General features: G+C 39.7%; 2 protein-coding genes across 2 annotated transcripts in view; both read right to left on the minus strand.

The window, feature by feature from the left end:
* PLAC8L1 (PLAC8 like 1) overlaps positions 1-22,450 on the minus strand; it is a 32,353-nt gene extending 9,903 nt beyond the window's left edge. Inside the window, exons 1-2 of the mRNA XM_082382833.1 lie at positions 13,443-22,450; positions 8,860-8,993 (exon numbers count right to left, since the gene is read on the minus strand). Coding sequence (XP_082238959.1) covers positions 8,860-8,993; positions 13,443-13,723 — 415 coding nt within the window. The 5' untranslated portion in view covers positions 13,724-22,450. The remainder of the gene's footprint in view (positions 1-8,859; positions 8,994-13,442) is intronic.
* A 1,035-nt stretch (positions 22,451-23,485) lies between these two features.
* The window catches only part of LARS1 (leucyl-tRNA synthetase 1), a 66,863-nt gene continuing 65,040 nt past the window's right edge, over positions 23,486-25,308 (minus strand). Inside the window, exon 32 of the mRNA XM_082382644.1 lies at positions 23,486-23,879. Within this exon, the coding sequence (XP_082238770.1) occupies positions 23,674-23,879 (206 nt within the window). The 3' untranslated portion in view covers positions 23,486-23,673. The remainder of the gene's footprint in view (positions 23,880-25,308) is intronic.

Raw genomic sequence — 25,308 nt, forward strand, 5'->3', positions numbered from 1 at the left:
TACTTTCAATAATTTTTCTTTGTCTTTATTTTTTGCCAATTTGATTACTATGTGTCTTGGCGTGTTTCTCCTTGGGTTTATCCTGTATGGGACTCTCTGCGCTTCCTGGACTTGGGTGGCTATTTCCTTTCCCATGTTAGGGAAGTTTTTGACTATAATCTCTTCAAATATTTTCTCAGGTCCTTTCTCTCTCTCTTCTCCTTCTGGGACCCCTATAATGCGAATGTTGTTGCGTTTAATGTTGTCCCAGAGGTCTCTCAGGCTGTCTTCATTTGTTTTCATTCTTTTTTCTTTATTCTGTTCCGCAGCAGTGAATTCCACCATTCTGTCTTCCAGGTCACTTATCTGTTCTTCTGCCTCAGTTATTCTGATATTGATTCCTTCTAGTGTATTTTTCATTTCAGTTATTGTATTGTTCATCTCTGTTTGTTTGTTCTTTAATTCTTCTAGTTCTTTCTTAAACATTTCTTGCATCTTCTCAATCTTTGCCTCCATTCTTTTTCCGAGGTCCTGGATCATCTTCACTAGCATTATTCTGAATTCTCTTTCTGGAAGGTTGCCTATCTCCACTTCATTTAGTAGTTTTTCTGGGGTTTTATCTTGTTCCTTCATCTGGTACATAGCCCTCTGCCTTTTCATCTTGTCTATCTTTCTGTGAATGTGGTTTTTGTTCCACTGGCTGCAGGATTGTAGTTCTTCTTGCTTCTGCTGTCTGCCCTCTGGTGGCTGAGGCTACCTAAGAGGCTTGTGCAAGTTTCCTGATGGGAGGGACTGGTGGTGGGTAGAGCTGACTGTTGCTCTGGTGGGCAGAGCTCAGTAAAACTTTAATCCGCTTGACTGCTGATGGGTGGGGCGGGGCTCCCTTCCTGTTAGTTGTTTGGCCTGAGGCGACCCAACACTGGAGCCTACCTGGGCTCTTTCATGGGGCTAATGGCAGACTCTGGGAGGGCTCACACCAAGGAGTACTTCCCAGAACTTCTGCTGTCCGTGTCCTTTTCCCCACGGTGAGCCACAGCCACACCCGCCTCTGCAGGAGACCCTCCAACACTAGCAGGTTGGTCTGGTTCAGTCTCCTATAGGGTCACTGCTCCTTCCCTTGGGTCCCGATGCACACACTACTTTGTGTGTGCCCTCCAAGAGTGGAGTCTCTGTTTCCCCCAGTCCTGTCGAAATCCTGCAGTCAAATCCCACTAGCCTTTGAAGTCTGATTCTCTAGGAATTCCTCCTCCCGTTGCCAGACCCCCAGGTTGGGAAGCCTGACATGGAGCTCAGAACCTTCACTCCAGTGGGTGGATTTCTGTGGTACAAGCGTTCTCCATTCTGTGAGTCACCCACCCACCAGTTATGGGATTTGATTTTACTGTGATTGTGCCCCTCCTACCATCTCATTGTGGCTTCTCCTTTGTCTTTGGATGTGGGGTATCTTTTTTGGTGAGTTCCAGTGTCTTCCTGTCGATGATTGTCCAGCAGCTAGTTGTGATTCTGGTGTTCTCACAAGAGGGAGTGAGAGCACGTCCTTCTACTCCGCCATCTTGGTTCAGGGCTGGCCACACTCTAAGGTTTTTAGAGCATGTCAAATGCTGTGGGGCACCACAGAGAAATAGGTGCTCCATACACTGATGGAGATGGAAATTGGCGCAGTCACTTTGGAACTCAACTTGGCTGAATCTCGTAAAACTTTAAATACTCTGGGATTCAGTAACTCCACTTGTTAGCATCTACCCTAGAGTAATGCTTACACATGCACACAAAGAGGCCGGTACAAGGATATCCACTGCAAAATTATTTGTGGCTTCAAATTTAAAACAAGCGTACCTTAATAGACGAATGTGTAAATAAACCATGATGTTGCAGATCATACTAGGGAATAATTAAGAACGCAGTGAAAGATCAATTAAGTACCAACAGAGATAAATCTCTATGACATATTTTGAGTTAAAAAAATCAAATTGCATGATGATATTACAGCATAATACCATTTACGCTTTGTTTAAAAAGTTATGAAGCAATAGTATATGTTACTAATAGATGCATATGTAAATACAGAGAAAAATATCTGGAAGAAAACACTCCAAATTGATTTAATAAAAAAGAATGACATGGTTCCCTTTTCTGTAATGTTTCATTTCTTTAATAAAGTGAACATATTCATGTGTTATTTGTGAAGTAAAATATATATATATATATATATATATATATGCAAGTATGTGTGTGCGCATGTGTATGTACTTTTTTTTTTAAAAAAGCAGCTCAGGCTCAAGAGAGATCCATGCCATAAATTCAGCCTCTTCCTCTTACCCCCAAAGTCCTGGTGGTTATGTCAGCTCCCACAGCCTAAACATTCCTGGCCTATTCTCTAACATGAACTCCACCCTCAAGCATGGAATGTGGTTCATTATTCATCCCTCTAACTCACAGGGGGAGTCGAGATAAAAAGAAGAAGGCTACACAAAACCACAGTGTGGAGCCCCAGGAGCAGAAGCAGGAAAGGTGGGTGGAAATTGCAGCAAGGCACATTTCAGATTAATTATCACAAAAAGGCAGAATCTAACAATAAGAGATGCTTTAAAAAGGAATGGGGGGCTTCCCTGGTGGCACAGTGGTTAAGAATCTGCCTGCCAATGCAGGGGATATGGGTTCGAGCCCTGGTCGGGGAAGATCCCACATGCTGCGGAGGAACTAAGCCCGTGCACCACAACTACGGAGCCTGCGCTCTAAAGCCCGTGAGCCACAACTGCTGACGCCCACGCACCTAGAGCCCGTGCTCTGCAACAAGAGAAGCCACCGCAATGAGAAGCCCATGCACCGCAAGGAAGAGTAACCCCTGCTCGCTGCAACTAGAGAAAGCCCGCGTGCAGCAACGAAGACCCAACTCAGCCAAGAATAAATAAATAAATAAATATATAAATAAATATATAAATAAATAAATAAATAAGGAATGGGGCATGCTCATACGTTGTGGGTGGGAGCGTAAATTAGTACAACTTCTAAATGGAGAGCCATTTGGCAACATCTATCAAGATTTTAAAAGGTACGTACTATCTGACCAGTAGTTTACCCCTCAGCAATTATCCAACAGATAATTCACGCACATACAAAATGGCACCTATACAAGAATACTCACAAAGCATTGGTTTGAATATCAAAAAGTCTGGAAACCACGTAAAGATCCACTAATAAGAATTTTTAGATAAATAAATTATGGTACATTCATACAATGGAATCTATGCAGCAATTTAAAATATTAGCTTCAGAAGTGCTGATATGGTCTGATCACCTATATTGTTAAATTAAAACAAAACAAAGTTGCAGAACTGTGTGTTTACAATTCTATTATTTTTGTCAATTATATATACCACATATACAGAAAAAATCTGGAATAGATGCCAAAATATTAACAATGTATATCTCCGACAGCTGGGATTACAGGATACTGCTTTCTTCTTTTATAGCCTTTTGCATTTTTCTTTTTTACCATGATTATATGATACTTTTATAATAAAAAGATTAATCTATTTTCATTAAAATTTTTAATATATTTATCAGTATATAGACTATATTGGGGCTCAGGTAAGAGTGGTGGCCTCTGAGGAGAACTGGGCAGGGCAGGAGAGCAGGGATGGAGTTGCTGCTTTTCATATACCTAAGGGGTAGGTACTTTTGAATTTTGCATCATGTACCTGGTAACCTATTAAAAATCTTTTTTTTTTTTTTTTAAAGCACTGAGCTGGCTCCAAGGGAGAGGAGCCCTCCTCCCCGGAAATGTTCAGAAAGACAAGGCTTGCTAGAGGGGACTTAGACAAACTGGTGAGGGGCCAGACCAGCTGACCCCAATATCCCTTCTGAATCTAAGTCTTTATGATTGTTTCAATGAAGTGCAGGAAAGAAGGAAGCAAGTGAGAATACAGGTTAAAATTCATTCATAGATGTGTCGTTCAGGAAATATTCACAAGTGCCTTCTATTTGCCAGGTGCTTCGCTGGGCAAGACCAGTTAGCAGGACCCGTGGTCCCTGCCTTCAGACTGCAGTGTACAGTGTACAGTGTACAGTTTACCCAAGATACAGTTCAAGGACACGAATCCCAGTCTGAGGCCTTTTCATGCCTCCTTCCTCTTCCAGAAAACCAAAGAAATTCTTGGACTGCTTCACCCTACCCACGTTGGGCCTCTGATGGCTCCTCGTCCACACAAAGCTCTTTACTGCCTGGTGCTTGTGGTGCCTCCACAGGAAAGGTGATTTTAGTGGCTGGTTCTTTCCCATCTCTCAGGTATCAGCTTAAGTCAGTTCCTCAGAGAGGCCATCCTTTGCCCCCTGTAATCTCCTTTCAAAACACCTTGTTTATTTCCTCCACGGTACTCAGCACCACTGCAATTATTTTGCCTATTTGCTTATTGCCTATCTCCTCTCAGAGACAGTCTCTGTCTTAGTCACTATTATATCTGTAGCACCTATCACATGACCATACATAGGTAAGAACTCAGTAAATGCTGGCTGAATTACAAACCAGTGTTGATTACACCTTCCACATAAACCTGCTCTGGGGCAACATCACAAACATCCCCAGCTGGAACAGCCAGCCTTTCACCCACAAGGCCATTTCACAGCCACTTATTTCACCTCGGCTTCAGCTTCACATCTGAGCTTTCAGAAACCACATCCTCAAAGGACACAAAAGCACCCATTTTCTCATCCCAGGGAAGTGTGAATTCAGATGAAAGCACAGAGGTGGGAAGAGGGAGGCAGTTTAAAAAAACAGAAGTGCAATTAAATGAAGAAGCAAAATGTCAAAAATAAATGGAAACTATCACTCTTCATAATGTACCCTTTGCTTAATGGATGACAAATTGTAGCAGTAATTCTCAACATTTAATGGTAAACTATCCCAAGATGGGAATCTGACGTGAAACAAAGTCATGGAAAGAAGATGTCCCTTTTGTTTCCAAATTTGTCACAACTATTGTCACAGTGATTTGCTTAAAATAAAACTTTGTGGATGAAGTAGCCCTTTTAAACAAGGAAGGAAAAAAACCCAAGACTTATAGCACTCATACTCCAGCTGCATCCTGGGAATCATGGTGCAGATCACCAGAGTATAAATTGACACTGCCTATAAATTTTTTCTTGTGAGACCATTAGCTTAGAGATACTATGAGCAGTCACAAAATGGAGGCCCACCCGGGGAACAACAATTAGGACACGGTACATTCAAGATCACCCGGTACTGTATATCCATTGCCTCTCCTCCACAGATCACGTCCAGCTGTAAAGAATATTGTATTCTCCACATGTCATTCCTTCTTGCCCCTAGAATGGGCTCTCCAATGGACCAGCAGGGACCCAGAAGACCCGTGTGGTCGGTCTCCTGAACACTGATGGGGGTGGAGCGCAGAACTAAGCAGTGAAACAATGTTTAAGGCTGAGGGGGTGGCATGTGGTCCTTTCTTTGGTCAACTTTTTAGGTACTCTTGGGATTGGGCAGCAACCAATCTAAGTCTCCTGATTCTACTCTTTGCTCTCAACATTCTGGAAAATAAAAATTTAAAACAACAATAACATTAATACCTAAGATTTACTAAGTGCATTATTGTATATTTGTTGGAATTTTCATAGTGACACACTCCAATAGTAAATTTAGGAATTTATCCCTTCCCTACTGTGGGAAATAAGAGAACTGGCATTCAAAATGCTCTGGCCTAGTCAAGCAGCAGGCATGAATGACCTAGGCTAGTCAGATTGGGCTCCATTGCTGAAACAGCAATTCTCAGACAGGAAAGCAAAAGGATTAAAATGTTTGGAGTTGACCAGACTTTCAGCTATCTCCTGATAATGCATCTTGTCCCTCCTAAGCTTAGCTTTTAGTTGATTTCCTGATTTTGTGAGCTACCCCATAACCTTCTAATGAAATCCTATGTTTGCTCACGTATTAATTTCCTAGGGCTGACATAAAAAAATACCACAAACTGGACATCTTAAAACAATAGAAAGTATTCTCTCGTTGGAGAATTCTGTAGGCTAGAAGTCTGAAATTGGCATGTTGGCAGGGTTGGTCCTTCTGGAAGCTCCGGGGGAAAGTCTGTTCCATGCCTCTCTCCAAATTTTTGGTGGTTGCTGGCAATCCTTGGCATTCCATGGCTTATAGATGCATTATTCTAATTTGTGCCTGTCTTCACATTGCAATCTTTTCTGTGTGTGTGTCCAAATTTCCCTCTTCTTACAAGAACACCAGCCACTGGCTTAGGGCCCACCCTAATCCACTATAACCTCTTTGTAACTTGACAACAATGCAAAGAACCTATTTCTAAATAAGGTCACATTCAGAGGCTCCAGGTGGACATGAATTTGAGGGGACACTATTTAACCCAATGTAGCATGCAACCAAAAAAATCTCTGATCCAGTTATGTTCCAAACCAGTGTTCTAGAGTGGGTTCTATGCATTATCTGCTTTAATCTTGACAGTCTTTAAGGTGGGCACCTTTATTTACCCCCATTTCAGAGGTGGAAAAATGAAGGCCCTGAGAATTGTTCAAGGTCAAATGGCCAGTAAGAGGCAGAGTTAAGATTCAGGCAAGGTCTATATCCAATACAAATGTGCTCTCCTAACAACTACATTATGTTCCAGGCTTTGCTCGACTTAGAAATGCATTGATACCCTCACCCCTCCAACCACAAACTATAAGCTATGAAAAGAAAATGGTCCACTTCCCAAACTGGGGCTGGGTCTCCACATCTCCACGTAGCTATTCTGCCTTCTCTGTACCACAGTACTGGGTGACAACCAAAGTCAGAGAATGTAGACAAGAACCAGGAAGAATCCTGAGTGATTCAGAGAACAGCTGCCATAACTGTCGGGTCAGAAGTACACATGGGTAGCTGTGGCAGGAAGAAATCTGCTGAGCTCTGGGTCAGATGGTCAAAGGGACAGCAATGGAGGGTAGTGTTTGGTGCTGGGTGGTCTCTTCTCTGTGAGGCCCAGGCAGACAGTGAAGGCTCAGGCTTGGATGATCAGAGCACCAAAAAAATTTTGTTAGAGTTTTTGCCTCAGCAAGACTCAGCTGAATAAGGACGTGGATCAGGTAGCAGCTCAGAGCTCTCTGGTTGATCCATCTTGTGAGGCTTTAGGATAAATTCAGGTCTTGCCAGACCCTCTAAAGGGTGGAGAAGCCATATTCTTCAAAAATAGCAGATCCAGAGTCTGTTGAACTTAAGAGACTGGCCCTCATCCATCAAAAAGGACAGCCCCCCACTCCCCCCCGCCAAAAAAAAAAAAAAGATTCTGTGACCAAGTTACTCCCTAGGGCAAGAACATCAGGTCCTGGAAAAGGATACTGACGTGTGGTACCAGAGATGGGTCAGAATGTCCTAAGGTAAAAATAGAATCAATGTGCTTTGAACTTCAAACCCAGCGGAAAATCATGCAGTTAGAGGACAGTGTTGTTGGTACTTCTTTACACCTAAACCAGTGTCTGAAAAGATTTCAATCAACAAAGGGAGCTATTCAACCTAAATGTCCATCAACAGAAGAATGGATAAAGAAGATGTGGTACATATATACATTGGAATATTACTCAGCCATAAAAAGGAATGAAAATTGTGCAATTTGCAGAGATGTGCATAGACCTAGAGACTCATACAGAGTGAAGTCAGAAAAACAAATATCATACAACATCGCTTATATGTGGAATCTAGAAAAACGATACAGATGAATTTATTTGCAAAGCAGAAATAGAGAGACACAGACATAGAGAATGGACGTATGGATACAAGGCGGGGAGGGGGGAAGGGATGAATTGGGAGACTGGGATTGACATATATATACTATTGATACTATGTATAAAATAGATAACTAATGAGAACCTACTGTATAGCATGGGGAACTCTACTCAATGCCCTGCAGTGACCTAAACGGAAAGGAAATCCAGAAAAGAGGGGATACATGTACACATATAGCTGATTCACTTTGCTGTACAGCAGAAATGGACACAACATTGTAAAACAACTATACTCCAATAAAAATTAATTTATTTTAAAAAAAGGGAGCTTCTTTTTATGATTGGTCTTATTCAATGACTGGTCTTCCTCACTATTCTGTGAGGAAAGTACTACACTTTCTTCACAGAAATACTAGAGATAAGCAAAAAGAAAAATTATTCATTAGCGTACCATCTGGAGACACTTGCTGTAAACATTTGTATTTATATCCTTCCAGATATTTTTCTAAATATTCCCCCAAATTAATGTCAAATGTACATGGTTTTACAATCTGATTCTTTAACTTAAAATTGTATCCCAACATTTTTCCATCTCAGGAAGTATTACTCTACAACATGACTTTTCATGGCTGTATAATAATTCATTGTATTGAAGTCCCCACTGAACATTTAGGTTGTTCTAGATTGTTGCTACAATAACCAATGCTGCAAAATTTAATGATGCTGCTAAATCTTTGTACATGATTTATTTCCTTCGACTAAATGCCTAAAACTGTAATTACTGGGTCGAAGGCTACATAACACTTGAGGTCCTTCTTATAGGTGTTACTAACCATTCACTGGGAAGCTTGTACCAATTTATACTCCATCAGCTGCAGATAAGGGAGCCCATTTTGTGCATCTTTACGTACAATGGATTTTGTCATTTAAAAAGATATTTGAAGTCACCACTTATTTTATAAAAACATCCACATCCCTGAAAAGCAAGATCCTTCCTGTCAAGGAGTATATCTGAGTCACTAGAACATTAATCCAGTTAGTCTGAAACCATCTAATTTCTGTCCTTGTGCCTGATGCAGCTTTTCTACCCACTGGTGTCTTAGGAAAAAAAATAGTAAAGGAGAACTTAAAGGAAGAGAAAAAACATACAAATTCTCCTATCTCTGCAGACACTGAAGAGGCCGGTGCTCCAGTCCCCACCAGTCTGGACGATCATGATTGTGGTCCTGCCACTGGCTCCCCGGACAGGCTGCTTCACCACAGCCTGGGCTGGTGCATGGCTCCTGGAGAGTCAAGGATGGTGATTAACTTGGAAACAAAGAAGATTGTTCAGAAGGATAATCATCAAGCCAAGACAGAGTGATAAAGAGATAGGGACCCAGTGATGCCCAGTGGCTCTTATTTCATAGCCCAAGCTGACTTCACCATCTCCGTCCCTCCTCCTCCATCATACCTCCTCCTCTGATTTTTTGCCCCATTTCTATTAGTGGCATTATTATTCCAAGTTCTGTCACTCGGACTCAATGTCCAGTCTACTTCCTCAGTGTTTCTCAGTGTTTAATAATAAATTCACAAATTTGGAACCAAGAGTCCTCAGTTCAAGCCCCAGCATGTCACTTCCTGGAAGCCTGACCTTGGTTAAGTGGCTTAACCTCTCTGTTTTGTTTGTTCAAATTTAAGATGAAAAAACTACCTCACAGGGTTATTATGTGGACTGAAAGACAGATAATTTGTTTATTGTGCACACAGCATGTGTAACAATGTGACCCTGAGTGAGGCTGTATGCAAGGATTTTGAAACTTTGTTGAAAAGACTAATAAGGAATTGGACTGAATGGTACATCTAAATCTGGACGAGGCTACTGAAGTGGGACAGGTAGTATCATTTAAATGAATAACCCAGACTTCAGAATATATCTTGATATCAAACTACTATATTGTTGTCCTCGTGCAGCCACAGAGTACAACTCTGGTTTGATTTTCCCTGAAGGGCATAGATATTCCACTCAGTCATTCTGAAATAGAAATACAGGACCAGGGGATGGGCTTCAAAAGTGAGGTGAGAAAAAAACTTCCTTCTCTTTCTGGGGCTGAAAGTTAGTTTTGCCTGAATGCCTACCATGGGGATACCTGGAGTGAGTCCTATAGTGAAGGGCAAGCTGTTATCTAGCCTCATGGAAGGGGCAGGTCAAGAGTGGGATAGAGGGGCCAGAGAATGAGAATGAGTCTGAGCCTGTACATAGTAGCAGTTACTCTGTTTGGGGCTACCCTTTTAGCAAACTTCATTAAGAGTTTTGCACCTGGTCTCTGATGTGTTATGAGGAAATAAAGAGCTTGCCTCATACTTGAGAGAAAATAAAAAGACAGCAGAATTTCTTCCTGTAACAGCTGTTGTTACGGTAATAGTCACCAAGGTTCTGCACCTGGGACACAAAACCTAGAGGCCAGAGTAGAATACTCCTGAGCATCCTGAAGGCAACACCCTGGGGGCATCTTGGAAACAGCTGCCCTTTTTTTTTTTTTTTTTTTTTTCCAGCTGCCCTTTGAGAACCTCTGATTTGGGACATTAAATCCAATGGGATTGCAAGTTATCATAATATGGGGAGCACTGTTCTTGTTATTAAGATCACATCTCTTTTTCATTCCACCAATACCACCCACACCCTCCCAAACCTGACAGCACATTAGCTTGTTAAAAAAACGCATTCCCAAGCCTCACCCCAGACCACTGTACAGGACTCCAGGGATGAGGTATAGAAATCAGTGTTCATAATAAAATTCCCAGGCAACGCCCACGTAGTCATCCTGATAACAGCCTGAAACCTGGTACAGGTGGACTTGGAGACCACTGATGATCCCTGCAGTGGCTTCTGCGTCTCCTACCAGATAGGTGGTGACGTCAGTGTAACAGAGATGGCAAGGAAAATAGAATAGGAGGTAAGGCAGAAGGGAAGAGGATGCTGGGAGCACAGCCAATCTACAGTGTCAGTGAGACATGAGGGGCATCCCAGCCAACAGCCGGGAATGCTGCACAAGAGCTTGGAAGAGCGAGTGGAGTTGGGAGTGACCTATCTAGAAGTGTCAAAGTAGAGCTGTGAAACATCCCCACCCTTTTATCCATTCGGCATTATATAACATAGGTATGGGTACATGTTAATATATTTGCTATCATGTGGGCTAAAGCTTACTGCTATGGATTGAATTGTGTCTCCCCGAATTCATATGTTGAAGATCTAGCTCCCAATGTGACTGTATTTGGAGGTAGGGCTTCAAGGAGATAATTAAGGTTAAATAAAGAATAGGGGTAGGACCCTGGTCCGATAGGACTGCTGGCCTTATAAGAAGGGAAAGGCCATGTAAGCACTCAGAGAGAAGGCTGCAAACCAAGAAGAGTCCTCACCAGAACCGGACGGACCATGATGGCACCCTGATTTTGGACTTCCAGCCTCCAGAACTGTGAGAAAATAAGTATCTGTTCTGTAAGCTACACAGTCTGTGGTATTTTGTTATGAAATTCCGAGCAGACTAAGACACCTATGAAGACTTCAGATTGGTCCTGAAGAAACTACCTCTATACATATCTTATCTCCTCTACTTCCATGTGAACTCCTTGAGGTCAGGGGGCACCTGCTGCTTCTCCCTGTATCCCCAGAATCCAGTGCACTCCTTGAAAACTAGTGCGTGCACAACAACTGTTGAATTGGGTTAAACTCAATTCACACATCTCTTCCATTATATTTGAGTCCTCCTCAAATCTAGCTACAGATTATGTGACCTTAACCATGTTTCATTCTCTAGTAAAGGCACAACTCTCAGGTGTGAATTGATTACATAAAAACATCAAGAGTTTTTATTGAGAGTAGCCTAAAATCTTCTTGCATGCCTCCACAAAACCCAGGGCATTTACCTCTCAACGTGATCCCTGCAAGTTGGGACTTCCATTATTGCACTAAGAGTTTCCAACAATTTTAGTAAAGGAGTTTCTTAGGGCTGAGCCCCTAGGTTAGACTTTCCCCTGAAACGCATTTATAGCTCGGAGCCCTAGAAGAGAATTTTCTGCTTCTATCTCACCATTATATGTGTAACACCTATTATGGCAAGGAAGCCTGTCCTCTAGCTATTGCAAATCAAATAACTAAGAGGGTAGCTTTTCCTTGGTGGAAAAAAAAAGGGGTTTTTGTGTGTGTGTTTGCCTAATTTTGAACTCAAGAACTGTATTATTTTCTTTCCTTAATACTCTGAATCTTTGGTGATTTTTATATTAAAATGTTTGAATTGACATTCATTAGCTAAAACATTTCAGTTCAAGATTATAGCTCATGTGTCAAAATTAAAATAAGAAGCATAGCTACCCTTCACCGAGTACCTGCTATGTGCCAGGCACTTAGTAGTTCCTTTAAGAACTGAATAATTACTCAGGGGCTGCTACAGGTGTCAGACTAAAGTAGCTATTGCAGCTTCCTACATAGCTTTTAGCTCTGTATATTACTCTAGATAGATAGAATCTTACACTACCACTAATAGGAATGAGTTTGGAAGCAGTGGGTGAAGCTGATGGTCACACAGTTTCTAAACCAGAGTAGCTATGCATTTGCCATCAAATTCAGCAAGTTCTTCATTTAGTGTAAAGAGGACAGAGCTTCGATTCAGGCACACTAAAGTACAAATGTGGCTCAGCTGCATTCTAGTTGTTTGACCCTGTAAAATACAACTTGTCCCAGCCCTCAGCTCTGGTCTCCTCTTCCATAAAATTGTATTTAAACCATCGTACCTCCATAGTCGTCCTGAGGATTAAACAAGATTATGTACTTGGCATATAGTAGGCATGCAGTTGATGGCAGCTACTGTTATTATTTAAATTAAGGATCTTGCACATACCCTAGGGCATCCTGAACACTCTTCTGAGAAACAAAGAACAGAGGGAGGAGACTGGGGGGAGTTTCTCAGTTGTCATATGTGCTACCCAAATACCTTAAAATTCAATCAGGGTGACTAATCATCCCAGTTTGCCCTGGCCTAAGGGTTTTTCCAGGATGGAAAACTTTCAGTGTTAAAATCAGGACAGTCTCAGGCAAACCAAGAGGGTTGGTCACCATAAACGAGAGAAGCAGAGAGAGGCTTCAACTGGTGGGAGGCAGAAGACTGACTGCAGTCATTCAAGTTATCAGCTCCTACCAAACAACAGAGTTGAGACAGATGAGACACACAGCCTTCCCCCTTTTCAGCCTTACTCTAACCTTCACCTCTTCCAGCAGCTAAACACATTCCCCACTGCATGTCCCCACACACCTGGTGCTTCAGCCTGGGGGGTTTCATGTCACCCTCTACCTTAATGAAACTTGCAGTACTAAGAGTTTGTTCTGCCTTCCACTGAGGTCTCCATGATTAACCATTTCAAACCCTTAACTGAAGTCAAAACTCTTTGAGTTTTGATTTCAAAAGGGTGGAAATTAATGGCAGCCACCAGAAATAAAGTTTCACTTGGTCAGGGTGCAACATTTTCAGTTAAGGATAAAGAGACACCTTTCCATCCAAGCCAGCTCTTCTCTTTTCACCAGCCAAGCAAGGCTAGAAGGAAATAATCAGTTGCCTCCTTTTCAAGTACACACGGGAAATGATAGCAGCTTTCTTCCTGAGCCCAGTTTTCTTTTTCCTGGCTCCTTATAAGAAGAGATTGATTTGATATTCCAACCAAAGAGCAAAAGCTGGGGGTAAAATCACCCTACTCCCTACCTCAAGTTGGAAATAAAATGTTCTTCATCTTCAGATGATATGAGTGAAAGCAACAGAGGTGAGTGTGTGTTGAGAAAGGAAATATCCTCAGGAAACTTAGAGAAGTAATTTCCAAACCAATTCATAGCTAACAGGTATTTTCTTGTCACTTGGGATATCCTTTTCCCTTCAACAATATGCTGACTGATTCTAAACTTAGGTTCAATCCAAAATGAAACATCTAAAGAATGTTGCCTTGATATTCTGGAACCTGAGGTCATAGCAGTGTAACTGGCAGACATCTTATTTCTTTAAAGACAGGTACACTGTTAACAGTGGGCATGTCCGTCTTACTAACCTGAAGGGAGATACTGCTGAAGATATAGTGTAAGTTAAATAAAAAGAAAACTTCTCTTTGGTGGAAAAAATCCCTTTGCTTTAAGAGATAACTCTAGCAAACATTTATCTAGCTAAGTGTCACTTGACCTTTCCTTAGGGGACTCAAAAGGCTACAGATTTCCGCCATGCCTTGTAACTGAGAAGTAGTGGGGACCTCTCATCATCCCCAGGGTCACTGGTCCAATTCAGCAAGAGGGTATGAGTCCCACAAATAACCTGAAAACAGAGACCTGAAACCTGAAAAAAAAGAAAGGTCTTTCAGCACAGATATCGTGCTTGAAACCACCTAATAAAAGATGGTTTCCTAAAGTTTAAGCTATGCTAAGTTGCCCCACGTCTCTAAGGATTTTTTACAACTTCTAGAAATCTCCTACTCTTCCATGGACTTCACCGAGCATGCCGGGAAAGTGGTGCTGCTTCTTCCCTACACAGCCCAAATGGAATCTGGTGAACAAAGCAGGGCTTGGCTGGTGATCGCCTCCCTACTGCTCTGAATCTTCAGGGTCCTAGGAACCTCTGAAGTATGCCTCTAGAGCATGTCTTATAGAGGCACGGACACCAGAAGCACTAGGAAAATGTTTCTAGAGGAAAAAAATTAGAGAAAATTGCACACTGAGGGGAGGGGTCTGCAATAAAAATTCAACGTTATTTATACTAGAAAGACAACAGGCGGAAATTGCCAACTCTACTATATATTCTCATCAGACCCATAGAGAATGATTGTTTAGGGTTCTGAACTTCAAAGCATTTACTTGAACAGGGTTGTTAGCAAAAGCCTCTATAATACCTCCCAAATCAAGATCCTTCAGATACAGCTTCCTAATTGCCTTCACTCACTAGGTTCTGGACAACTCTCATTGTCTTCTTAACTGTAAGGATGCAGCCTACATGGAGGACAGCCATGTTTCTTCTGCTTACCACTCTATTCCAAGTGCTTAACACAGTGTTTGAAACACTGTGAATAAGCACTCAATAATTTGTTGACTAAATGTGCTATATATGAACATTCAAGTTTATAAGAATAACAGAAGTTAAGTGATTACTAGCTTTGCAAAAAGATTTACAGTACGATTCCTTTGAAGAATGAGCAACCATTGCACATATAAGCTGATTCCGTATTTTAAAATTTCATTTGTGCCAACTTTTCTAATCAAACATCTATTGTATGAAGTGACCAATCCACATGACACACAGCTCTTTCACCTAAAAATAAATGAAAAAGAGAAAGAAGAAAAAGAAATGTTCTTCTTTATAGAAGAATGACAACTATTTATGGAAAAGAAACGGTAACTGAAACCCAGTCCCCTGAAACAGAGTCCCCTGCCGAGTTTCTGATTAACCACTCTATTCAAAACTTTCTCTTTCTTGTCCAGCCCCTCTTCCCCTCAGGACTGAGTAGTATCAAAGAAAAGGGGAGATTGAAATCGAGCAGGACCTTGCAGGGCCCTCTCAGGTACAGAAGTCCCTCCATGTTCCCTGTTTCTTATTTGTAGAAAATGGTTTTAGTCTCCTAGGCCTTCCCCCTAAGTTCTAAAGGGCTAAGACTAAGGCAATTTACTAATTAGGGAAGTGAGGGAATGCAACAATAAAGGAAAAGCAAATAGTTCAGCGATAAAACAGAGGCCGAGCTCTTCCTAAAGGGGTATACACACAATCTGATGCATATCTTCGAGTTGTTCTGCAGAAACTAAGACCCCCAACCTGGTAGAAGATGGTGACGATCTGCTGACCATAAGCACAGAAACCTCAGACTAGCTGGAACCAGAAAGTTGATGATTAAGATTCCCAAAACATTAGCCTGTTACCTCACCACCAACCAACCAATCAGAAGAAAGTCCAGGAGCTACAACCCTCACCCCAAATGTTGCCTTTAAAAACTCGTACTTGAAAGCCATCAGGGAGTTCCGGTCTTTTGAGCATAAGCTGCCTGTCCATTATCCTTGCTTGGCACCCCGCAAATAAATGCTGCACTTTCCTTCACCACAACCCAGTGTCAGTAGCTTGGCTTTGCTGTGCAGCAGGTAAGCAAACCCAAATCTGGTTTGGTAATAATTTTGGCATTAGAAAATCACCATTTTGCAGTCTCCAACGTAATTTATTCAGGAAAGGATCGGGGGTAATAAAACCATTAGGTAAAAAATTGGGAACAGGACATTTGCAAGGTGCCAAAACATCACTCTACAGATTTCTAATTATAAAAGAAATAACGAATCTTAACTCTGGAGAAACACTCAAAATGTATCTTTACAATGGAAAGTCCTGAGAGTGTTTTTTTAAATGTATCTTTACAACAAAAACTCTGAAAGTGATTAAAAATATGTATCTTTATAATGGAAAGTTCTGCAAGTGATCAAAACGTATCTTTAAAAGGAAGAGTTTGAGAAATTATCAAATTTAGCATCACTAAGAGTGGGACAAACTGATATTACATATCTCTTGATATGGTACAACAGGAAGTAATGTTTAACCTAAATCTCTTTGTCTGTAGACCATGCTGTCCAACAGAAATAAAATGTGAGTCATATATGCAATTTAAAATTTTCCAGTAGCTACTTTTTAAAAAGTAAAAAGAAACCGATGAAATTAACTTTAATATATTTTATTTAATCCAATTTATTCAAAATATTATTTCGGCATGTAATCAACATAAAATTATTGAGGTATTTTACGTTCTCTTTGTCATAAGCCTTTGAAATCTGAAGTGTATTCTACGCTTTTACAGCACACGTCAATGCAGACTACTCACATTTCAAGTCGTCTACAGACACATGTGGTTAGTGGCTAAATTATTGGACAGCACAGCTCTAGACCTAACTCCAGTATAAGGAAAACAAGGGATACAACAAATTACCACTTACTCCTCCAAAGTGAAAATGCAGTTAACTACTCCTTTGTCACATTCCTTAAGCCTTTAGGAGTAAGGATCATGTCCTATCCTGTTTGTTTTTCATGTGTGTGGGGGGGGGGGGGTTCCCTAGCTCATAATCAATTAAGCTTTAAGGATAGCAGTGAGCAGTTAGAAAACTTAATTGATGCTCTAAGTCTTGGGTGGTATCTAAGTATTTTCTAATACAGATGTGAAGTTATGTCCAAAGATATTAAGGAGAGAAAACAGCATAACAAAGTATCAGCTAACATTGAGAACTTACCTGAGCCAGGCACATAAGTATCTAGTAAATAGTCATCAGAATGACTAACTGAATGAATTTTTCAAGCGAAAAACAGAAAGACAAAACTACCACAAACTATAAAAGACATGAAGGAACATATCATCTCATTCCCACCTAAAAATTTGCAGTGACTCTCTAGGTAATTAAATCAACTCGAATTTCTGCCTGGAATCCAAGAATTATTATAATAAGGCCCAATTTACTTACCTGTTTCCAATTTCTCTCTCATTCCTCCAAGATAAACATTCCATTCCTGGCATTATCTCCCAAACAAGGCATGCATTTGCTTTCACCTCCTAGCCCTTATCCACACCTGGTTCCAAAAGCTTGGAATGTGGCCCTGCTCTCCTAGCTGCTACTCCAATCCTAATAATCCTTCACGTCGCACCTCATCTGTGAAGTCTTATCTGACTCAAGTCCATAGAAACTTCTCCCTCTTCTGACCTAACAGCCCTGACATCGCTGGCCTTGGTCAAATACATTCTTGTTTCCCATGCATGCATTCCTTGTTTAATAAGTATGCTGCGATGGACTGGAGCTATGGAAGCCAGGGCTCTAACACAGCTCTGCCACTGATGTATAGGATCTGGACAGGTCACTTGTCCTCTCTAGACCTGTTTCTTCATGTGGCCTCTTTGTTACCCCTTCAGCACACCAGCTATACGCCCCTGCCTCAGAGCTTTTACACCTGCTGTACCCTCTGCCTAATATGCTTTTTTACCCAGATTATCTGCTAACAAAACTATATATGCATTTACCCTTGGACCTACAAGCCAACTTCCATAAATTTATTCTTAAGATACACTTCCACAAATACGAAACCACATATTCACAAAGTTACTCACTATATAATTCTATACAGATTCTATAAAATATCAGAAACTTAGATAAATGCCCATCCATAGGAAACTAATTGAATGAGTTACGGTACACCTTTACTAAAGTATAACACAGAGGAGTGAAGAGGAGGGACAGAAGGGGGCAAGGGAGGAAAAGGAGAAGGACAAAGAAAGAGAACTCCATGAACTAAAGTAAAAAAATACATACATATAGTTATCAAAAAATAAAGTTAACTTAAAAAAGGTATAAAATAATTATCTATAACATCTACTTTTTACATGAGAAAGGAGGAAGTAAAGTACATATAAATAAATATTTGCTTATTTTTAGAAAAAGAGACACAGGAAAGATAATCTAGAAACTAGCGAAATGGTTAGCTATAGAACACGGGAATGTGGTGCGAGAGAGTAAAAATTCTCTGAATGGATGTAGTTTTGACTTTCAAACAGTGTAAGTACTTATTCAAAAAATAAATAAAAAGGGAATAAAACCATAAAATTGAATAAGAAAGAGAAACAAGTGACTTTATATTAAAACCACAAATGAAAAGGAATTCATTCAAGTAACATTTAAACACAGTGCTTTGACTATTTCCCTTAGTGAGAAACACCTTAAGGACACAAAGAACTGCAAATATGTTTTTGTTTTTCAAAAAATATATATTGAACTCTACTTAGTAAATCTGTTGTTCATAGTAGCACTGGATTGGCAAGTCTGAAATTATTAACAGAGCAAATGAGTAAATATACTGAGGTGTTCTTGGGAACCAGAATTTTCACTGTGTGAGAAGAAAGATACAAATATTTTCAGGGAAAATGCAAGAAAGAATTGTGGTATTAGATAAAATTATGATTTTTATATATACACATTTCTTAGCTCTGCCTGTTGGAAAAGCCTAAAACAACCCCACAACTTAGTAGCAATGAGCACACAAAACACCCAGATCTTGCTTTCTTAATATTATTCTCCATTAAAATGAAGCAGAGGTCCTTGGAGAAAAAACTGATTCCTGTTCTGGGGACAGGAAAATACAAAGTGAACAGGGAACTGCTTGTTGTGCCATTAAGCAAAGAAATGTTCCAAGACTGATGGGGAGATAGCAAAAGGACACAGGAACTAGCTTGAACGGGGCTCCCACTGGATAACTCCAGAAAATCTGAGCAGTCAAAGCATAACAATGGTAATAGATTATAGCATATATGAAAAAAAGAACCCATCAGTCCATAGTGGTTTGTAAAGAATGGTGAAAGGCAAAACATGGAAGCAAAGGGGAAACCTTTTCTTTACAGAAGAATGATACCTAATACATGTAGAAGAAATGATAAAATTAAGAATTCACCTTATTACAACTACCAGTGTAGTTACTGGCAGAAAGATGATCGATGAATGCTACCATTTCCTGAAAGTTTGCTGGTAAACAGGATATTCACATAAATTTTAAAATATCACCTTACAGGCTACTTACTAATTACAAAAGGGAAAGATTACTTTTTCAATGGAGAAATCTGAAGATACTACTTTAACCAAGTGATCACACTTGGTATCATCAGTAATGGGAACACACCAACAATATATGAACCTGACAATCATCAATACATGATGCAGTGGGAAATATCACCCTGTAGTAGTCTTGCCAAGATTTTAAAATCTGAATCCAACCATGAGAAAACAGACAAATCCAGATTGTGAGGCAAACTTACTAGCAACTGGCATGGAGTCATCAAAAATGTTACTGTGATGAAAGACTGAAAAAGAAAAGCTGAGAAACTGTTCTAGTGTGAAGGAGATCAAGAGACATGACCACAAAATGTAATGCTTAATCTCTGAATAGACCCTGAAAAAAATACCTAATATTATTGCTAAACTACACTGGGCATATAAAATATATGCCCAATGTTACATTTCTTTGGCAAGATATATATATGGTTTTTTTTTTTTGATTATACAAGAGAATGTCCTAGTTCTTAGAGGTTACATGCTAAAGTATTGAAAGGTGAATTGTCATGGTGTCTGCAACTTACTGTTAAATGGTTCAAAATTTTTAAAAACTATATTCTAAATGCAAGACAGTATCGTGGATAGGATCCTGTAATAGCAAAAAGACATTAGTGGAAAAACTGGTGGGACTTCCCTGGTGGCACAGGGGTTAAGAATCTGCCTGCCAATGCAGGGGACACGGATTCTATCCCTGGTCTGGGAAGATCTCACATGCCACGGAGCAACTAAGCCCATGCACAACTACTGAAGCCTGCGCCCTAGAGCCTGCGTGCTGCAACTACTGAATCCTGCGCGCCTAGAGCCCGTGCTCTGCAGCAAGAGAAGCCACTGCAATGAGAAGTCCGCACACCGCAACAAAGAGTAGCCCCTTCCAAGCCCCAACTAGACAAAGCCTGCGTGCAGCAATGAAGACCCAACACAGCCAAAAATAAATAAATAAAAATTTATACAAGTACAGACATAATATTAAAAAAAAGAAAAACTGGTGAAATCCTAATGAAGCCTTTAGTTAACGGCAGCGTACCAGTATTAATTACTTAGTTTTGACAACTGAACCAAGGTTACATAAAATAATAACATTAGGGGAAACTGAGTGAAGGGTTTACCAGAACTCTCCATACATTAGATACAACTTTTCTATAAAGCTAAAACTATTCCAAAATAAAAAGTTCATTTTTAAAAATGTATGTTCAAAGAGAGAGAAAGCAAATGGAGCAAAATGTTAATAACTGGCAAATCTCAGTTGACTGGTATATGGATGTTTAGTAGCCAATTATTTTAACTTTTCTGTAGGTTTAAAATTTGTCAAAATGTAAAAAGAAAATAAAGTGACAGAAGGTTAAAAGCAAAAGAATGGAAAACGATATTCTACATGAACACTAACCAAAAGAAGACTGATGTTATTATACTAATGATAGACAAAGTAGCTTTTAGGAAAAAATAAAGAAACACTTCCTAATTAGAAAAGTTCAATTTACCAGAAAGATAGTAGAATCTACATTTATATGCACCTAATCACACAGCATCAAAATTTATAAGACAAAAATTGTCTGAACTAGAAGGAGAAATATGTATATCCAGGGTCATGAGAGATTTCAGTATGTCTCCAAAACAAAGAGTACACCAAGAAAACAAAACTGTAGGATACAGATTTGAACAATTCAATCTGCAAGTATGACCTAATGCACATATGTAGAATTCCACAACTGCAGAATAAACATTCTTTAAAAGCTCACATGGAACATGTATAAAGAATGTTCATACACTGGGCGATAAGCTTGTCTTTATGGCAGGAGGCGTAAGGCAGGCTTCCAAGGTGCTGGCATTGTGATATTCCGTGACAGGGTGGTGATTACATAGGTTTTTGCTTTGTTGATAAATTCTGTTTCATTGTTCATTTTTTGTATGTATTTTATATATTTGTGTGTATATTATAGATTTCTTATTGTTGTTCACTTTTTGTTTATGTGCATTACATTTTACAACTTAAAAAGAGTTAAAATCCTTTAGGAAGGTAACCATCTCCCATAAAACAATAAGCCCAATGCAGCTTATTTTTCCTTCAGCATTTCAACTAGTTGCTGTTTTTTCAGTTTCACACCTGGTGAAGTAATAGGCTTATGCTTAGAGGCTTCCTTATACAAAACTTACATATCTTTAAACATAAAAAATATATTCAGCCCAGCAAGACATTTATTCTTAAGAGAGACACATAGGAATTGAGACTGAGGGAACAGAGAATCCATGAATCCCGACTCACACTTAATCCAAGGAAGTATAGGTTCATAGGCTCATTTAATAAAATAGGCACAATCACTTAAATAGTAAAATTATTTTCCTTTCACCTTTCTTTTTTTTGGCCAAGCTCATTTCATTTAATTTGCCTAAGTTAAACATAAGTAGGCTTTAGGCCCCAGGAAGGATTACTTTGACTTTGGGAATAACTAAGCCTATGCAGATTGAGGGAGCAGAAAAGAATCTAATGGAGGACAAACAAAACAGTTGCCCCAAAAGAACCAAACAAATATGACATGATTATGGCCCATAGTAATCTTAATATAATCTTTATATCTTAATCCTGATATAGTAGTAGTAGTAGTAGTAGTAGAAGAAGTAGTAGTATTCAGTAACATTTACTGAAGGCTCATCATCATCATCAGTAACATTTCTGAAGGTCTACCACTTGCCAGGCACTATGCTATATATACGATTTTCTTAGATTGTTTCATCTAATCATCTCACAGTAAGCCCAGAAAGTAGGTAAATTACTAGTTCCATTTTACAGATGAAGAAATGGGCTGAGTAACTGGCCCAAACCACCCAAGTAGCAAGTGGAAGAAATGGAAATCTAACTTAGCTAGCCTGGCTTCAGAGAATGTAACCTTACCCACTCTGCTATACAGCCTGTTCCTAGCAGATAAACAATGATTTGCACTTACTGATCTCTAAGGAATATTTCAGTTCTAACGTTCTATGATTTGCTTTAATGAATCTATAATAGAGCATTCAACTAGGCCCAGTAATCTCAAACTGTATAAAGCAAAATAAGGAAGCTCAATAAAATCTCTTTACATGACCTGAAAAGTTAGAATTCAGGTTCCTTAGGATTATCAGAGTTGGTCTTTCCCCATACTAAACCCTTCAAGAAATGGAAATGTTTTTCTTGTCTGTCAATCAATACCTAATATTTTTTCCTCATATGAAAACAGATGGCACAGACAATATCAAAAGACATTCCAGAAAGAATAAAAGAATTTGCAATGCTGTTGGCTTGATTTTTTTTGTTATGGTTTTTGTTTTATTTATTTATTTATTTTTGGCTGCATTAGGTCTTCGTTGCTGGGCGTTGGCTTTCTCTCTAGTTGCGGCGAGCGGGGGCTACTCTTCGTTGCGCTGCTGCTCAGGATTCTCGCTGCGGTGGCTTCTCTTTATTGTGGAGCATGGGCTCTAGGCACATGGGCTTCAGCAGTTGTGGCACACAGGCTCAGTAGTTTTGGCACACGGGTTTAGTTGCTCCGCGGCATGTGGGATCTTCCCAGACCAGGGCTCGAACCCATGTCCCCTGCATTGGCATGTGGATTCTTAATCACTGTGCCACCAGGGAAGACCCCGTTGGCTTGAGCTTTAAACACAATTGGACTCAAGACAAATCTGATAAATGCAGATTTCTGGGGGAAATCCTAAATCCTAAAATGTCACCTAAATTTAGTGAAAATCAAATAAACTGTTTATAAACTATTGATATTATCCTTGAAAAAATATTATTGGTGGTTAATTGAATATATTAAAGCTAAAAAAAATTCTTATAAACATAAGACCTATTTGTTCTTTATACAAAATACTGAGTGATCATAATCAAGTCAAAATATTCTCATTTGTTCTTTTAAAATCATCATGAGAGTTCTTTTTAAAAAGCAAAACTAGCTGTCTAATTTACTCTTTTTAAAGAAGAAAAACAGCTAACTCCACAATGGATATAATATAAAAAGTTGTTAAATGCTCCTTAGCCTCATAAATAATATGAAGTATACCTCATACAAGAAGCATACTGACACTTCTGTAATAATCTGAAATACCAGAAGCTTCTGGGAAATGGTAATAATTTGTTAAAAAACAAAAACAAAGTATGGTACAAACTACTTCTCTTTGAGGCCTCAATAAGGAAAAAAAATTTATTAGGTCCAGGAATCCAAGAAAACTTGGTGTATTTACAAGTACATGCAGAATCTGATGGTTAGAAATGAAATCTATTTAGGTCCAGCCTAAGATTCTCATAGCCCATCTATAGGCACAATCATAGTAGTAATATCCCCAGAAACCAGGATAAATCTCCAATGTGCCTGAATTTAATGAACCAGATAGATCATTGTATCACCAATATCCGCCCGTAGCCCATTTTCAGTAAGATGAATTTTCTTGCTCGTGAGGTCCACGTGGAAAACAGCATGCTCAGAAATGGGGGTCTTCTCAGCGTGCTCTTTTCCCAGGACAGGAACTCGCCGAGGCCCCAACAGTGGATCATCAAATCTCATCAGTTTCACTTTGGAAAGGTCTACAGCAAAAGAAAGTATCAATATGAACATTTAATTACAGTCACTGACTCAAGCCCATGCCTGAGTCTGAATAATTCACACTGGTTGTTATATCTAAAAAAATATTTTCATCAGATTACTAAATAGGACCCGATGTCAGAAAGCAAAGCTGAATCTAACAAATCTTCATCTTCTGTCAGCTTTTACCCAGATCAAAGACCAGCAGAGATTCTGGATAACACATCTCCTGGAATTACAAACCAAGGGGAGGGATTGATTATATTTTTGAGCATTATCCTATATGGTCTCTCAAATCACTTTTAATACACTTCAGTTAACCATTTTTCAGAATATTAAAAAGCCTAAAACTGATTTATCTTTCTTGTCTTGCTTCCTGGAATATTTAAAAGTGCAAGAATTGTAGCTTTTTGGGAAAGATAATTTTGGAGAAGGAATTACTACTCTAAGAAATAGCATTACCAGTTTCTTGTTTTGCTCAAAGGATCAAAGTGTATTAACAAGCTGATGAGAGACAAGGAAAGAAGGGGAATGGCTGGGGGAAAGGGCGCACGTTTTAGAATTTTGAGCTTTTGGATGAGCTCCAACCCTCCCTTTGCTTGAGATTTTCCTGATCTTCTCTTGTGCAAGCTGATAAGATGGCTCCTGGTAAAGACAGCACTTGTCCCTTGAACAAATTTATCATCCAACAATCCTGCCAACAACTGAGCCCAAAAGAAATTTATTTATTTCAGCAATTCTGAGACTTTTCAACATCAAATGGTTTTATTTTATATGGTAGAAAAACACCATAAATGGCTACAAACGCTGATTCTGGATTTACAGCTCATTCTAAGTGTAGCATGGCTAGTTTATACTTAACCTGATCCACAGAAACTGAAGATCTTTTCTGAATTACTTCCCACTCCTTTCTAAAGTAGATTGCTGGGTGGTCCATGAGCTACACTCCCTCATGTTGCCTTGAGAGTATGAAGCTTAGCATGAGAGGGATAAGATTTAAAAAAAGATAAAAGGAGACATGAATGCAGCTGGCGCCTATGCCAGGAGTACAGGTTATCCAGGCATTCTATTCGCCTTGGGAAACAAAGACTGAAAGGACTACAAGTTTAGAGTAGGGATCCTGGGGCTTATAGAGCAATTATCTGCAACTACCATGAAGGCAAACCCTGCCTAAGAGTCTTTGTAGAGGCTCTGCAGAGGCCATACAATCTATCCCCATATACAGCACAAGCCCTGAAAATTAAAATGGGAAAGGAGCACTTACAGTCTTCATGACAGCCATGGTCTTATTTGGGGGGAAGAACACAATTCATTTTAACAGCTACTGCAATTCAACATGCACATCAGTGATAGCAAATTATTTTCTTATGGAAGCAGTGACAAGTCCTACCAGCAGATTTTATGCACAAAGCCTTTTACTGCAGATCTGCC

The sequence above is a fragment of the Balaenoptera borealis genome (assembly GCF_965194805.1).
Source record: "Balaenoptera borealis genome assembly, chromosome: 2".
Lineage (NCBI taxonomy): Eukaryota > Metazoa > Chordata > Mammalia > Artiodactyla > Balaenopteridae > Balaenoptera > Balaenoptera borealis.